General features: G+C 43.8%; 1 protein-coding gene across 1 annotated transcript in view; it reads left to right on the forward strand.

The window, feature by feature from the left end:
- Nucleotides 1-18,154: 18,154 nt before the first annotated feature.
- Nucleotides 18,155-18,361, forward strand: part of GUCY1B1 (guanylate cyclase 1 soluble subunit beta 1) — a 481,270-nt gene continuing 481,063 nt past the window's right edge. Inside the window, exon 1 of the mRNA XM_086962339.1 lies at nt 18,155-18,277. Within this exon, the coding sequence (XP_086818465.1) occupies nt 18,275-18,277 (3 nt within the window). The 5' untranslated portion in view covers nt 18,155-18,274. The remainder of the gene's footprint in view (nt 18,278-18,361) is intronic.

Raw genomic sequence — 18,361 nt, forward strand, 5'->3', positions numbered from 1 at the left:
TTGTCATTATTTTTAGGCAGATGAGAAGATTTCCTTCTACGAACCAGAGATTTCCAAAGCTTACTAAAGATGCATGTGTAACCACCAGTATACGTTCAATGGTGAGGGGTTTCCCACATTTTCCACAGTTCCCTATCGTGCACTAGTAGTTTTACAAATGTATAGTTTTAATCTTCTTTTTTTTCCTGGTGGACCTGGCTGTATTTCACTCAAAAACTTACAAAGATTGCTATTATTTAAACAAAATAAAAATTTTGAACTACCACATTGACTCTGGAGTATATTTTGAGTGTCGTGGTGTTGTAGACTTACACGAGTGATGAGCTAAAGGGTGTTACTTATGTTATGGGTTGTGTAATAAAATCATTGGGTATCTTCATGTGGGGGGTCAGGAGTGGGATAATTGAATCGATGACTAATGACTGAGACACTATAGGTAGTCGGTCAGCGAATTGTGGGTTCCTCTGAGTTGTGTGACTGAGGTGTAAGTAAGGTCCAACCTCCCTATCACCGATAGCACATTTTCTGGTGCATAGTTCTGTATGTGGCTGTGCATAGAGAATACCCACAAGAGTAGTAGTAGTATACTAACATTTACAAAATACTAGACAAACATCTGGTTGCGCATTTTGTTGGTGGCAATTGACAAAGCCTAGAGATTACAGAGGAAAACGCAAAAGACAGGAGTGGACCCAGTGGGTACAGCTAATCTATCACAGATTTATTGAAAGAGTACCTTAACTAAAGAGTGACCAACAGGGCAAGCTGAGCTACAGACAGTCTAATAGTACTAGCACAGAGAGTCATAGCAGAGGCAGTTTGAAGGAACTGAAAGGCAGGGACAGATAACCAAAATTTGGAAAACATAATGAAGATCAAAGAATATTTTGTTAAAATTGAATTAGGAAGGAAGCGTAATTAATCGTTTGGGAAAAAAAGGTGCGTGAAAAAGTTAGGGGAATATAATTGTTCATAATAAATGCACTGTAGGACTTACTGGGGCCAGCAGCAGGATCCTCAGTAGAGGAGCGCTCTGGTGGTTGACCCACCGACTCGGACCCCGTCTTCTTGCCCCTGGGTTCTGCGGATCATGTAAGAAATAATAACGAAAGAGAAAAACATTGATTACTGTGAAACAAATACATCATTAAAAAAAACGCTCAAACATTTTAGGAAACAACAATTGCAATAAAATTGACCTATCAAATGACTACTGGCTTGCAGGATTCACAGACTGTATACTTATAGAACACTAGTCAAATGTTCCATAATCATTCTGATTGCAGAATACTAAGTAACGGAGCCAGTACCACCTGACATACACCACCTATTCCAGACGGGCCAATTGTTCTGTAAGTAGGCATTTCCATTTTGTTTTTGCCAGCCAAAATGCATAGATGAGATGGAGGACACATGCATACATTTGTGCATACACAAATTGTTGGTTGGTTGCGTCATATTTTGTTCTGCTACTGACTGACAATGCTATTGCTGCTAAGCCTACCACTCACTAAACAAACTACAAAAAGGTTCTATGGAGGGCTGGGGTAAGAAGTAACTAAGCATTCATTGACAGAAGAGGCTTCATGCAGACCGTAAAAAAAATATGAACTAATACTAAGTAAACTTATACTATCCATCTACCACTATTTCACTGACGGACAATGGAAGGACTAGACTCTAGCAAAAACATTAACTAACTTCAGTTCTCTACAATAAACTCTAACATCAATAATCAGCCAAAGCTAGCGCAAAGTTACAAACAAGTAAGAGAAGTGACGAGCAGCACCTGTGTCATACAATCACAGTAGATTTTGAAACGGAATTTATCTGCAATGTAACTAAGCGCATCAGTAATCGTGTTACTTATTCGCCCTAGAATAAGAAAGACACAATACTTATACTATATATATAAATATATTACTAGCTACTCACCAAGCCCCACGACCTCGACACCTAGCAGGTCCAACAGGTCCTGATCTCGGTCCAGAATGTCTGTCCAACGGTGGGACAGCTGATGGTGGGTGCGCCGGATACCGGAGCAGCGGAAGACTGCCCGGCTCACCTTCGCCCACCGCCGGAGACGATCCTCTGGGGGTAACCGAGCCGGGCCTGCCGCCTGCTGCCAAGGTCAAGGGGAGATGGCGCTGGATGAAAAAAGCGAGGGCGGCCACCTCCTCCTCCCCGAAAATTTGCCGGGCTTCACCCCTGCAGGTCTCATTCTGCCGCAATGCAGCCAGGTCTTGGGCACAGGCGCCTTGCCTTTCGAGCCGGTGGTGCTACTGCCCTTTGCCATGGTTCTGGGGTGGAGCAGAAAAGAAAAGTTAGAGATAAAACGTTAGGGGAAAGAAGTATCAAGGTAAAAGAAGGAAGTAAAATAAAACAGTAAAAAAGTGGAATAAAAGTTGTAAAAGTAGAAATAAAATGCAAAATATAAACTTAGGGACAGAGAGAGATAGATAATAAGTGAAAAAAGTGAGAAAAACTGTGAAAAAAAATAAGGATTGAAAAGATTAAAGGTGGATAGAAAACTAGGCCCAACGCCATAGCATAGAGTGTGAAAAACAAGATGGCTGCGCCCATCGCGACCACGTGGGTGAGTGTTTGATTGGTTCAGATGCTCCGTCCATCACCACCCCCTTTTGTACCGTTTTGTTCGCCACAATTTGGCAGGGCCGGATTGGCTACCGGGCAGTTGTGTGTGCTGCCGAGCTGGGGGCTAATTTCTCTGTGGTGGGGGCTTATTTCGTTGATGGGGACCTGCGTGCGCATTGAAATAAAAAAAGCAAAACGAATTTCGTTTTTCACACGCAGGTCCCTATCAACGAAAACAGCCACCAGCTCGGCAGCACACACACCTGCCCGGTAGCCAGTCCGGCCCTGTAAGTTGGCAGGGTATGCTCAGACATGAGTCCCTTGCTCACTTTGCCACTGGATTCAAGCAAGCCGGGCTGAAGGCGGCTGTAATGCCAGAAACCGGTCCTCCGAAGCTTGTTTCCGGTCCAGGGAAAGCATGGCTTGGCAGTTTAGGCTGGACTGTTCCCATTAGGCACAGGATCAGACTGATTTGCATATGGCCATGTCTGAACTGGGGTGGCAGAGTGGGCTAAAGAACGGTGATGGATTCAACCCAGATCTGTTGACTGGGTGTGAGTGTTTGATTGGTTCAGATGCTCCGTCCATCACCACCCCCTTTTGTACCGCTTTGTTCGCCATAAGTTGGCAGGGTATGCTCAGACGTGAGTCCCTTGCTCACTTTGCCACTGGATTCAAGCAAGCCGGGCTGAAGACGGCTGTAATGCCAGAAACCGGTCCTCGGAAGCTTGTTTCCGGTGCAGGGAAGGCATGGCTTGGCAGTTCGGGCTGGACTGTTCCCATGAGGCACAGGGTCAGACTGATTTGCATATGGCCATGTCTGAACTGGAGTGGCAGAGTGGGCTAAAGAACGGTGATGGATTCAACCCAGATCTGTTGACTGGGTGTGAGTGTTTGATTGGTTCAGATGCTCCGTCCATCACCACCCCCTTTTGTACCACTTTGTTCGCCATAAGTTAGCAGGGTATGCTCAGACGTGAGTCCCTTGCTCTCTTTGCCACTGGATTCAAGCAAGCCTGGCTGAAGACGTCTGGAATGCCAGAAACCGGTCCTAGGAAGCTTGTTTCCGGTCCAGGGAAGGCATGGCTTGGCAGTTCGGACTGGACTGTTCCCATTAAGCACAGGGTCAGACTGATTTGCATATGGCCATGTCTGAACTGGGGTGGCATAGTGGGCTAAAGAACAGTGACGGATTCAACCCAGATCTGTTGACTGGGTGTGAGTGTTTGATTGGTTCAGATGCTCCGTCCATCACCACCCCCTTTTGTACCGCTTTGTTCGCCATAAGTCGGCAGGGTATGCTCAGACGTGAGTCCCTTGCTCACTTTGCCACTGGATTTAAGCAAGTCGGGCTGAAGACGGCTGTAATGCCAGAAACCAGTCCTCAGAAGCTTGTTTCCGGTCCGGTGATGGATTCAACCAGATCTGTTGACTGGGTGTGAGTGCTTGATTGGTTCAGATGCTCCGTCCATCACCACCCCCTTTTGTACCGCTTATGTACGTCAACTAAAAATGTTAATACATTTCATTCAATTGTGATAATGGCTTAGTTAAATCCTTACTCGTCAGCAACGTTTTGCGCATGCAGGGAATGGTGGGGTTGCTGCTAGCACGAGTACTACATCAAAGAAAAGGAAGGCAGGCAGTACGCCAGTTACTACACATCAGGCTAGCAAGGTACCTAAAACGAGGGGCTCTCAGGGGAGGAAGAGCCTACACAACACAAACCTACACAAATATCGAGTTGGTAATATCGAAGGGACAGAATATCGGGGTCAAGAATATCGATGGACAGAATATCGGCTCTAAAGTAAGTAATATCGAAAAAAATTATATTGATGTAAGTAATATCGAAGTTAGTAATATCGATATCAAATATATCGATGTTACTAATCTCGATGTTACTAATATCGATATTTATATTATTGTTATGTATTTTACTATGTATTTATTATGTATGTGTTTTATGTTTTTTGTTAAGTGTTCTACTGGTTTTAAATTATATGTATACTATTTTTATATGCTAATAAGGTTTTTTTTAAGTCAATTTTGTGTTTTAGTACCTGAGCAGGTTGTGGGTTTATAGGGGAATAGGGTGGGAAGTAATTTGACTACACTAAATTAATTATTAATTTTCAGGAATTATTAATTAACTTTAATTAATTGTTGCACTTAAGTTCTGTAGCGGGTTGTGGGTTTATAGGGGAATTGGGTGGGGAGTAATTTAATTCTAATTAAGTAATGATTTATTTTTCTTTATTGGTATTGATAATTATATTATTGTTCATTAATTATTAATTGGTCATGAATTGTTTTAATTGGTAATTATTTTTTATTCATTGGTAATTAATTTTTATTAATTGGTGATTAACTTTTATTAATTGACTAATTGATAATTATGTTAAGTGTATTATTTTATTATTGGAGTGTGTTGGGCATTTATAGGAGAATAGTGTTGGAAGTAATTGAAATCTAATTAAGTAATTATTAAATTTATTGTTGGGTATTGATAATTAATTTATTGGACAATAATTATTAATTGGTAAATATTTTACATTATAATGTTTTGGTTATTAAAATCAATTTATTGTTGATTGATCATTAATTGGCAATTAAATATTATCCAATAATATTTATTGCGTTTTTTAATTAGTATATTAAAAAGTAATTATGAATTGGTATTTAATGTTTAATAACAATAATCGTCCAATAGTTTTTAATTGTTAATTACTTTTTAATAATTAATATGTTTTTGTTATGAAAAATATTTCCTTGTGTATTTATTAATTAATGTTAAATTAATATTTATTGGTATTTATTATTAATTTATTGTTAATTAATTATCCATTGGTAATTCTGTTTTTAATCATTATTAATGGGTATTTGTAAATAATTTAGAGTGATTTAAAAATTAAATCATTAATTATTTTAAATAAAAAAATTATTTATAAGTATGTTATATTTAACTTCTACGCTATCCAACACTTTCCCTACTGTTGCACTCTCTGGAGTTGGAATAGTAATTTTTACCCCTACGCTATCCAACACTTTCCCTACTGTTCCACTCTCTGTAGTTTGAATAGTAATTTTTACCCCTATGCTATCCAACACTTTCCCTACTGTTCCACTCTCTGGAGTGGGAATAGTAATTTTTACCCCTACGGTATCCAACATTTTCCCTACTGTTGCACTCTTTGGAGTGGGAATAGTAATTGTTACCCCTACGCTATCCAACACTTTCCTTACTGTTGCACTCCCTGGAGTGGGAATAGTATTTTATTCCCCTTCGCTAGCCAACACTTTCCCTACTGTTGCACTCTCTGGAGTTGGAATAGTTATTTTGACCCCTACGTTATCCAACACTTTCCCTACTTTTCCACTTTTTGGAGTGGGAATAGTAATTTTGACCCCTACGCTATAGAACATTTTCCCTACTGTTGCACTCTTGGGAGTCGGAATAGTAATTTTTACCCCTACGCTATACAACATTTTCCCTACTGTTGCACTCTTGGGAGTCGGAATAGTAATTTTTACCCCTACGCTATCCAACACTTTCCCTACTGTTGCACTCTCTGGAGTGGGAATCGTAATTTTAAGCCCTACGCTGTCCAACATTTTCCTTACTGTTGTTTTTTTTTAGTTGGAATAGTACTTTTATTCCCTCTGCTATTTAATATTTTTTGTATTATTTTAGCTAATGTATTATATAATTATTTTAAAAAATATTCAAAGAATTTTTTTTTGTAATTTATGAAACATAATTATTTGATTTTTATTTATCTTATTGTTTTATGTGTATAGATGTATTTGTAATTTATAATATTTTTAAATAATTTATAAGTTATTAAAATAATTATTAAAAATGATTATTAAGGGGCCGATTCCGATTCGGTAAAATCCCCCACGAATAGCCGTACGGAGCATATTTCCCGTAAGAATCGTACACCTTAAATGTCCTCGTACGTACGATGAAGTACAATCCGAACCCAAAGCAGATCTCCGTACTCCATACTCCGTACGAATCGTACGAAAGACCATACGACTTAAAAATCCATACAAATCGCATTCGGAGCACGCAGTACGCGACGTCCGTTCGGATTGAAGCAGCTTTTTCCGACCCACGATTCGTCACGTCAACACTCCGTACGACTCTTTTTCTACAGGAGCTCAAAACATCCGTAAAACATACGTAAAAGCAGAATTTGACTCGAACCGCGTACGAAACGGACCCCCCCCGGGTACGCGAGTACACCCCATGTTTGCAGGGGTACGGTGCATAGGGGTATGGTGCCTAGGGGTACGGTGCCTAGGGGTATGGTGCATAGGGGTACAGTGCATAAGGGTGCGGTGTGTAGGGGTGCGGTGCATAGGGGTACGGTGCATAGGGATACAGTACATAGGTGTACGGTGCGTAGGGGTACAGTGAGGGTGCATATACCCATGATTGCAGGGGTACGGTGCGTATGTGATTATGAGGCTCTCCGTACGAATTGCTCATATGACGTTTTCCGTTTGAATCGCGTTCTCGTTCCCCGGTCCGGAACTTACTTGTCGGGTCGTACAGCATGTTTACGATTCGTACGTTCACCGTGAGGGTCTGTCTCGTACTTATTTTCCCTTGCTTTTCGTACGGTTCGCAAAGATTCTGACGTCTTTTTTTCCTACGGATCGTACTACGCGATTTGGACGGATTTGTACGATTTGTACAGAAAGGGCTACGAATTTGAATCGTCGTACGGATTAGTTTCCCGAATCGGAATCGACCCCTAAGTAAGTATATATATTATATATTATATGTATAAGTTTAATTAAGGTTTTATTAATATACATGTATTACTTATTAATTGTAAACATTATTATATATTTTTAACTATGTTTATTTTATTTATAAGTATTATTTAGTTTATTTTTCATATTTTTTTAACAAAAACACCCAATATTTTTAACATCGATATTTTATTTTCTGCATGCCTGATGTGAATTGCATGTCAGGCTTGTGATTGACTGGAGCTGAGAGGTGTGGGTGGCTCCAGGAAACAGGGGGAGTCAGCCCAGTGGTGAATAGAGAGATCTGAATGCAGATGGGAGGGAGGAATTGCACCTGGGACCTGAATAGGACTGTGCCTTCCCTCCACAATGCTGGCACCGCCCCCTGTGGTGGGTCTGATCCCTGAGCCCCCACCTGACAAAGGAGAGAGGAGCTGAGCAAAACAAAGTGCTTCAAAGCACCCCCAATTCAGTCCTAACCGGTATCCCCAAGCCTTGTGCTGTGACAAAGGGATTTGTTAATATAAATATAGGAGCTGTGACCCCATGAAATGGTGCTCTGTTGTGCTGTTCCTGACTTGGAGGGGCCTGCTGCTGCTGGGTTCCAGGAGGAACCACCACAACGGACTGCCTCCCTGCTGGAGGGCCCTGTGTGCTGGCCTGCCTGAGGTCGGCGTTGCCCCTTCATCCCTGACCTTTCGATTCTGGCGCTCTGCTTTTATTTGGAAAAGCGCCTTGCTTATTTGAAAGAACGCTTTTTTTCTGCCCTGAGGAGCGCTTCCGTTTTTGGGGCCTGTAGCGTAGAGCTTTTGAGGGAATCCCAATGTAGGGATTCTCCCGCCTTGCTGAGATCTTGCTGGAGCCCACCCCGTGTTATTGTCGCCAATTTGTGCTACGAAGAAACCGAGTGGGAGCCCACCACGCCTCTGTACCTTCTAGCGGAAGCCCACCCGCTTATGTCTTATTTACTTAACGGGAGCCTACCCTGTATTGCCCGCAAAGAAGAATCACCGCCGCGACCCGGGTACCGTGGAGCACGAACAGGAAGTCAGGTGGGACTGCCTGTTTGGAGGCAGGTCCAAGGAGAACAACCCGGAAGCGACGCACCGGTCAGGGCCCACGCTATCCCCAAGCCCTGTGCTGTGACAAAGGGATTTGTTAATATAAATATAGGAGCTGTGACCCCATGAAATGGTGCTCTGTTGTGCTGTTCCTGACTTGGAGGGGCCTGCTGCTGCTGGGTTCCAGGAGAAACCACCACAACGGACTGCCTCCCTGCTGGAGGGCCCTGTGTGCTGGCCTGCCTGAGGTCAGCGTTGCCCCTTCATCCCTGACCTTTGGATTCTGGCGCTCTGCTTTTATTTGGAAAAGCGCCTTGCTTATTTGAAAGAACGCTTTTTTTATGCCCTGAGGAGCGCTTCCGTTTTTGGGGCCTGTAGCGTAGAGCTTTTGAGGGAATCCCAATGTAGGGATTCTCCCGCCTTGCTGAGATCTTGCTGGAGCCCACCCCGTGTTATTGTCGCCAATTTGTGCTACGAAGAAACCGAGTGGGAGCCCACCACGCCTCTGTACCTTCTAGCGGAAGCCCACCCGCTTATGGCTTATTTACTTAACGGGAGCCTACCCTGTATTGCCCGCAAAGAAGAATCACCGGCGCGACCCGGGTACCGTGGAGCACGAACAGGAAGTCAGGTGGGACTGCCTGTTTGGAGGCAGGTCCAAGGAGAACGACCCGGAAGCGATGCACCGGTCAGGGCCCACGCTGCGCTGGGGCATCAGGAGGCGGTAGAGCAAGGAGAAAGTCAGCGTCTGCCCACGGGGCTCCCGAGAGCGAGGGAGAGCCCCAGAGTGCCAGCTAAGGAGCGGAGGAATGCTGCAGTGGCTGGCGGGGCTCCCGTGTTGTGAGGAGAGCCCCGCAACATAGCTACCGGCAAAGAGGATGCCGGCCGGTAAACCGGAGACTTCCCGAAGAGCAGACCGGAAGAGTCCTGCGAGCCCCGGTGAGTGGGGGCTCAAGTTGGGCACTGTCGGTTCTCAGCTGCCCTGCTGTCGTGGGAAGCTGCGTGCTTATCTCACCCGTAAGGGTTAATTGTTGTTCAAGGAGCCCAGAGTGTGGCCCCAAGAGGCCCATACTTTTCCTGTGTTGCCAAAACTTCTTTACAGTTGCCCCGCTTGACAGGGGGCAACTGCAACATTTGGGGCATAGCGAGTTTCAGAGTCTCAGAGTGGGACTCCCATGTGCTCAATGCCAGTCCCCATTGCTTGTGGGGAATTGTTTTGGGTGCCAGAGGCACAGAGAGTGCCAGGGCAGTTTAGTTGTTGCCACAGCTGGGGAGCAGATACCAGCAGCTGCAATGTGTGGGCCATCTTTTCATTTAGAGTCCCAGAGAGGGGCTCAGGGGGCGCGCTGGTGCCCATGCTCATTGTCACAGCTGCCCAGCAATTAGCGGGCAGCTGCTACGTGTAGGCAAGTTCATTGCGCACTTCTGCTTTTGCTGTCTTGGCAGCTTACCCCCTGACTCTGTTAGACATAAGGTGCTGGAGCCCCTGAGAGAGGCGAGTTGGCCTGGGGCAGTTCCAGGTGTGGTAGCCCCACTTGGGGCACACTGTGTTTATGCTGGTTATTGCATAATGTATTTATACTGGTGATGCCTATTGCGCAAAGCGTTCTCCTAGTGGGTTTATGCCTAATGTGATAATGCTGAGGGACATTACTGTGCCAGTAGTTACTGGTTGTGCTCTACATTTACTTTTTGTGCTACAATTACTGGTTGTGCTCTACATTCACTATTTGTGCTACAATTACTGGTTGTGTTCTACGTCTATGATAAATCTTACTTTTACTATTTCTGCTAAGTAATGATTCTGACGGTGGTCCATGTGGCCCTGTCATGTGTATATAATCCCCTGTAAATACTGCCCAGTGCCTGATGGCACAGTGTATATTGTGTGATTACCATCTAATGTGTTTTATGATAATACAAAGGCTATTTTTGATATAACCTTGTGTGGAATTCTTTTTTTGGTGCGCCTAGTGTGTTGCTGCTGTGTGTATGTGTTGCGTAAATGCTTTATACATGGCCTCCAGGATAAGCCTAACTGCTCGTGCCAAGCTACCAAGAGGGTGAGCAGGGGTTATCTTTGGCGTGTAACTCCCTTGCCCTGACTAGAGTGGTGGTCGCTGCCTGGCTTTGGCGGAAGACTTAGCCAACCAGAGATCCCATTTCTAACATAGACCAACTCAAATAACTGAGTTTTAGACGAGGGAAAAGTTAAAAGGTTTAATTATAAAGATCTCAAATTAAGCAATACAGACGAAAACACTGAATATACCATGAAGGCACAATACATATTCAGAAATTATAATTATTCTATGACTAATGATAACACATGTCAAGCAAATCAGAATTAAGATTGTCACAAATAAACACATAATACTAACCCATTTCTAAGGAAAGGAAAATTCCAGAAGCTTCTACAGCAACAGCATAGTTTGGAAATGCACTACACTGTATGAACCATTTTTCAAACAAAGACACATATTCTAGTGTATACTAGCAGGTCCATATTGATACTTCTTGCGGATGTGTCCTTGAAGCTGGAAGTTTCATTCACAATACAGGCAGTGGCGGCTCCTCAGCTATGGAGGAGCGTCGCCTCTCGTCCCCTGCCAACTGCCTCAACATTTTAAAAATAAAATGTTAATAAAAAATGTTTATTATCGTTTTATTTTCCTTTCCTACTACATTTTATTGGTGGGGCCATTGCGGGGTGCAGTCACAGGATGAATTGTGCCACTGCACTCAGTGCACATGGTGGTTTGGCTGGCTGTCTCAGGCCGGCTAAACCGTCATGCGCACTGACATCTCCCCAACCCAAGATACATTGCCTGGTGAAGAGAATAGCAGGCATAGGCTACCAGTCCCCTTTGGAGAGGAAAACAAGCCAGCTCAGGCCAATCCCAGTGATTCTCTCATGCATGAGAGAAATACTGGAATTGGCAGCAGGGGAATCTGGGAGCCTCAGCAGAAGGCGAAGAGCAGCGATCGACAAAGAGAAGGTAAGTACATTTTTTCTTTGTTTTTGTCATCCGTCCCCTCCACCTTACACTCCTCCCATGCCAATTTGCCTTGAGAGCAACCGCTAATGAAAACTTGCTAGCTAAGATGGCGTTAGTGAAGGAGAACATGGTGGCCACTACTTGAGCTACCGCTTGTACCCCGGAGGCACTCGTGTCCCATGCTTAAATGAATAGGATAAGTTATGAATCTGACTCACCCTTTGCTAGTGGTTCCTTGTGTGTGCTGGTCACTTCGTTCCCCTTCTTTTTTCTGCCTTTTTCCTGTGGTGGGAGATTTGCTTTGAAGCTCCGGTGCCCGCTGAGACCCGTCTGTCAGCTGCCTCCGTTGTTTCCTCCCAGTGGGTGGAGCCGCCCTGGTGCTGAGGAGGTGCCACAGAGCAGCGTCTTGCGGAATCCTCCGGGTTAGCGCAGGCAGCGGCAGCATCTTTTGTGCCCACCCTATCCTGGAGAAGGTTGCTTCAGTATGGGAGGCCGAGGAATAGGAGGTACTGGTACTGGTATAGATAGCAGTTGCTCCACCTTTCAGCGGTGTGAGGTTAAAAGTAGGAGCACAAAGGCTGGGAAGGCTGAAATAAATCCCCTGGATCACAAAGTTAGGATTACTGCCTAACTCAGGTCGTATTTTAAAGTTCTACCGAGAGTGATTGATGTGGTGAAACAGGGTGAGGTACTCAGAAGGGGGTCAGTAGCTCCGTTTGGATCAGGGCCCAGTCTTGAGAAGATGGAGGCTTTGGGGGGCCCCCTGCTATCAGCATCTACTTCAACCATGGGGAGTGGTCCGGTTGGGGTCCCTGAAAAGAAAAGAAAAAGGATAACGAAGGGCAGAGGGTCTTGATATCTCAGGGTGTGGGAGTGAGCTGTGACGTGGGGGTTGACAAAGGCTCTAAAGATTAAGATGCAATGGGGCCTTGGGTAGCATCCCTGGAGGCTCTATTTTCTGACCTTTCGGAGGACATCCAAAAGGGGTTTTCAGTGTCTGAGGCCAATCAAGGAGAGTTCAGGCACTTCTGTGAGTCCCTGTAGAGGAAGATCGGCCTCCTCGACACAAGAATAGACAGAATGGAAAATACTTTGGGAGAACTAAAGGACGACCTTGGTGCAGCAAAAGCTGACATACTAGCTCTCAAGAGGGAGGATGAGGTTCTTTGTGATAAGCTGGAGACTTTAGTGAATAACTCCAGAAGAACCAATCTCAGTATTTTGAACATTCCCAAGGGGAGGCAGGTGTACGACCTTAAATCCTACATTGTCTCACTATTAAAGGAGACATTGCAGATAGAGGAAACAGAAGAAGATCTGAGGAAGGATATTCAAAGGGCACACAGAGACCCTTTTAAAAGGAACCTCAATATAGAAGGAACCCCAATAGAACACAGCCCAGGAAAATCCTCTTAAATTTCCAAACTTACTCTCTGAAGGAAAAGATCCTTAATATGACCCTGAAGATAAAATCATTGAAGGACAGGGATGTTTCATTTGAAATACGTTCTGACCTTGCCGGAGCCACTCTTGTAAGGCAATGGGAGCTGGGCAGGAAGCTGGATGATTTTAAAAAGTTAGATGCAGTGGCCCAACTCAAATTTCCAGCGACCCTGAAAGTTATGAACAAGAATACAATGCATAAAGTTAGATCACTGTGAAAGGCTGATGAACTACTTGAAAGTTTTGAGAAAGGCAAGGTTTAGCCAGCTAGTCTGTTTCTGGGTGTCTGGGCACTCATTTTTGTGAGGAAAATGGGAGGACATTGGGAGTAGGGTATTCAAATACTAATTCTGGTCCTACTGCTTTAAATATAGAACTAGTTGGACAACCATATAGGGATACACATAGCAATAATCAGTTAGAGGCAGTTAAGGGCTGGTTCCTAGTTTCTCCTTAACATTTGTATTTTCTTTTCTATAAAGGGACAAGGTGAGTTGCCCCAGGGTGCAGCAAACTGGACTTTGATCTGTCCAGGAAAATGGGGGGGGGGTTCTCCAGGGAGGGGTTCGCAAGGGGGTGGACTGGATGTGGAGCATAGGGATAAAATACAAAAAATGTCTTCATTCACTTTAGGCTGTTTGTTTTTCTTCTTTTTCGTTCAGACTGCTCTAGTTATGTGTTATGTTAATCCCATACTACTCGGTCTGGTGCTGGTAATCTCTGCTTCCTAAACGATTCATAATCCCTGAGTTTAACCCTCCATGAGAATGGTTCAGTTCCTGTCTTGGAACGTGAATGGCCTACGCGTGAAATCCAGAAGGGCAAAAATTCTACAAGGTATTAGAGATTCTCCCACGCAGGTCATTATTCTTCAGGAAACTCACCTCCTGAAGGAAGAGTTACCCGAGATATGGGCTAATTGATCTGTTATATCCAGAGTGCCAACATTAGGGGGATCGCTATACTAATCAAAAACAAGCAAAAGCCTGTATCTTAGATTCCTTGGTTGACCCTTGTGGCATTGGGTTATTCTGAAGGTGATTATTTTGGGCTCTCTCTTTACTCTTGTGGGCTATTATGGCCCAAATCAAGGCAGCCCCGCCTCTCTTAAAACTATCTTTTCAAATCTATTGAATTACCCTGATCCAGTAATCATGGCTGGGGATTTCAATATTGTTTTGAATCCTAAAATGGATAAGTTTTCAAATAGCAGAGCCAGAGTACCTTCTAAATCTTGGAAATATCTCCACTCTATGATGACGCAGACGGGACTCTGCAACATATGGAGACAGAGCAGGCCATCAGTTAGGAGTTTCATATTATAACAGCAAATACAGTCATAAATCGATAATATATTATATCTTAGTTAGCCACAGCCTGAGGGGGGAAGTCAAGGATATTGGCTATTTGACACACCATCTATCTGACCTTTCAGGGGTATGGATGGACCCGGATCTGGAAGGCAGGCAGAACATCAGAGCCTGGACCTTTGATTGTACTCTGCTTCTTGATAGTGAGGAGAAGAAGTACCTAACCCAGGAGATGGAGAGCTTTTTGGGCTATATTGTCGGATCAGCTGCCACTTCTGTTGTTTGTGACTCTCTGAAGCTTTCTTAAGGGGGACGATCACGAGTAGGGTTTGCTTCAGGTACAAACAATATCGAGAAGACGTGGCTCATAAGGAAGCGGAGATGAAGGTAGCAGAGCTTGGCCTGAATACTGGGGCTGATCCTGAGAAACAGCAGGAAAATCTTGATAGACTGAAAGAACGAAAAAAGCAGCTAGATACCATCCTCCAGACTAGGGTTACACGCAGAGGGCAAATGTGTAAAAGATGGGTAGAATGTGCACCTCTTTTGCATGCTGAGTGGTTGTTTTCGGTGTTCACAATATCTAAGTTGGATCTGAGTAGGACACAGAGTAGGAGGAAGGAAACGGTATGGATTCTTTATTGAAATGGTCAAATATTGAGTCTTGTGAGACTGAATAACACCCTTTATTTAAGAAAAAATTACGGATCCGATGAATATGCCTCTCTGGATCTCTCCTGACTGCGTTGGGCACTCTCAGTTTTTCCATTGCCAACATTAACAGTCGCCAGGGTCACCTGGACTACATGTGAGAGTGACCGTGCCCTTTCCTTTGGGACAGTGTCATTCTAGTCTACTGATGTACAGGTAGGCAGGGAGCTTCCTCCTGTTTCTACCCCATCAGCCTACACTTCTCTAATAGCGAGTAACGTTACGGGTGGCTAGTTTGCCCACTGTGGTCTGAGGTGAATAAGTATTAAAAAAAGACTCATATTCTAGTGTATATTAACAGGTCCATATTGGAACTTCTTGCGGATGTGTCCTTGAAGTTGGAAGTTTCATTCACAATATAGGCAGTGGTAGTTCCTCCGCTGTGGCGGAGGAGGTTTGACTCTCATCCCCTGCCAACGGCCTCAAAAGTTGAAAAATTAAACTTTTTTTTTATGTTTTATTTTTCCTTTCCTATCACGTTTTATGGGTGGGGCCATCACGTGGGCAGTCACAGGAGGAATTGTGGCAGTGCACTCAGTGCGCATGGTGATTTGGCTGGCTGTCTCAGGACGGCTAAATCGTCATGCGCACTGACATCTCCCCAACCCGAGATGCACTGCCTGGTGGAGAGAATAGCAGGTGTAGGCTACCAGTCCCCTTTGGAGAGGAAAACAAGCCAGGTCAGGCCAATCCCAGTGCTTCTCTCATGCATGAGATAAACGCTGGAATTGGCAGCAGGGGAGTATGGGAGCCTCAGCAGAAGGCAAAGAGCAGGGATTGACAAAGAGAAGGTAAGTTCTTTTTTTTCTTTATTTTTGTCGTCCGTCCGTCCCCCCACCTACCCTCCCATGCCAATTTGCCTTGAGAACAGCCACAAATGAACACTTGCTAGCTAAGGCAAATAACCAGTTACGTCACAAACACCCACATGCATCATTGAGAATTGCATTCGCAAACAGTGCGAATCGCAATTTTCGGCCGTTTCCGAATGCAATTCTCAAATTTGGGATGCATCATGCTTTTCGCAATTTTAAGAATCGCAACCATGTTGCGATTTCTAACATTGCGATTGCATTTAAGAAATGGCAATTTGAGATTTCTTAAATGCAATGCATGCACATTTTTAAATTGCAAATTCACAAATAGGAAGGGGTAAATTAGCATGAAGTTGACCTTCATGCTAATTTACCGAAAACTTTCAAATAATGCACAAATTGCATTTTTGAAAGTTTTAATTTACACACACACACATGCCCTTGGGGCATGTGTGTGTGTAAATTGCATTTAAAGTTACATTTCAGAAGTGCAGGGAGGGGTTCTTTGGACCCCCCCTGCACCCTTGAAATTGCATTCACATTTTGCGAATCACAATTTGAAATTAGCAAAATGTCAATGCCTTCCCATTCATTCCTACGGGCCTTTTGGCCCATAGGAATCAATGGGAAGGGTTTTCCTTAATTGCGGTTCGCAAATTGAGAATCGCAATTAAGGAAAAATAAGAATTAGCATAAATATTTGCGAAATTTTGATTCATTGCCGTTTGCAAATTCTTAATTGCGATTCCTTAATTTTCTCAATTAAGGATTCGCAAACAGCAATATTGATGCAAGTGGCCGATAATCCTTTGCTCTGCGAAGCTTGTGGGTAGAGAAGGTAAGCTGGTAAGCGGATTGGGTGGGGTAATGAGCTGGAGCAAGGTGAACAAAACACCAAAACAGCATCTATATTAAGAAATTGAGTGTTTGTGAAATGTGGCACCATTAAACAACATTAATAAACGCACTTCTAAACGACTAATAAAAATCGTTTAAAGTGCAACATTAAAAATGAATTAGTTATGAATAGAATCATCATGGAGATCATTTGTATTAAAAAATAATTTCAGTAAAAATTGCAGATCAAGAAAAAGTTACGACACAAATCCTCCTGCAAATACAGTAGAAACATTCAAGATAATTGCCCAATCAGTCCACCATGAAAAGTTGTCAAATAAAAGGAGGACTTGATTTGGTTAGGGGATAGTACAGAATGGAAACCTAAAGTGAATTATACCGGATCTCTGTATCATCAGCGATAGCGCGCTTTTCAGCAGGAGGATAATGAAAACAACTCAAACGAAAATATTGTTTCGAAACATTTACCCCCACATGCATCAAGCACTTTTTCATTCGCAAACGGTGCGATTCCTTAAAATCGGCCGTTTGCGAATGCAAAAGTGCTTTTTGGGATGCATGAAGCAATTTTAGAAATTGCAACATTGTTGCGAGTTCTAAAATTGCGGGTGCTTTTAAGAAGTCGCAGATGTGCGACTTCTTAAAAGCAATGCATCATCACTTTTGACAAGTGAAAATTCGCACTTAGGGTTCCAAATTTACCGAGTGGTTGAACCACTCGGTAAATTTGGAAAAAGTGTTTAAAATGCTTTAAATGTTTTTTTTTCAACATTCATGTTACGGACACACATGTCCTTAGGACATGTGTGTGTGCAACATGATGCGAAAAATACATTTCAGGGGTGCATGGGGGGGTCCTTTGGACCCCCCCCTGCACCCATGAAATTTTCTAAGTGCCACTCGCAATTTGCATTGACTCCTATGGGCCTTTTGGCCCATAGGAATCAATGGAAATTGCGAGAATTAACTTAAGAATTCGGTATTTCTTTGGGATTCGGTAAAAAATGCAATTTTTACCGAATCACAAAGAAATACCGAAAAAAATGATGCATAGCATTTTGCATTTCCTAAATAGCGATTCCTTAATTTTCGCTATTTAAGAAATGCAAAATCCTAGATTGATGCATGTGGGGGATAGTGATTGTTCGTCTGCCTTTCGCAAACGGAACATTTTATTTGGGCAGTTATGGATGGTAATACCATTTTGTACGCAAAGATCATTGTAGGCGTCAAGTTTTTTTTTTTTTGTATTCGATCATTGTTAAGCCGGTCAGAGAGGTGAGTGCGGCATTGAAGGACAGTGCCTAGTCAGATGAAAAATCACAATGACAATGTAAGATGCTCTTTCTGTCATTCGTTCCACAATCTTTCTTGGCAAATGGGCGAAGCTCCGGAGACCTGGCACACGGGCACTGTCCGTAGCGAGCGCTGAGTCTCAGAAGGACCAGTGACAGTGACACTTTCCGTCCTCCTCATCGCCCCTACCAACTCACGTCCTCCTTTGGCTATGTCCTTCCTTCCTCTCCTATTGGTTCCGTTAGCTGCATTCGACCCCTGCTTTGCCTCCTTGATTGGTCGGATAAGCTGTCACTCTCAGTTGGATCAGCCTGCTAGTGTTTCTCTGAAGCGGATGCTCAGTAGCTGCATAGCATCGGTCTCTAAGTAACGGGGGATATTTTATTTTTAATGAGCTTCGCGGACACTGCTTGTGCACAATGGTAAGGAGCGGGGAAGCGTGTTGTATGTCAGTGTGGTCGTAGGCAGACTTACTGGGTACCGAACAGGTTGCATTATGTGTGGTA

The sequence above is a fragment of the Lissotriton vulgaris genome, chromosome 3_1 (genome assembly GCF_964263255.1).
Source record: "Lissotriton vulgaris chromosome 3_1, aLisVul1.2, whole genome shotgun sequence".
NCBI lineage: Eukaryota > Metazoa > Chordata > Amphibia > Caudata > Salamandridae > Lissotriton > Lissotriton vulgaris.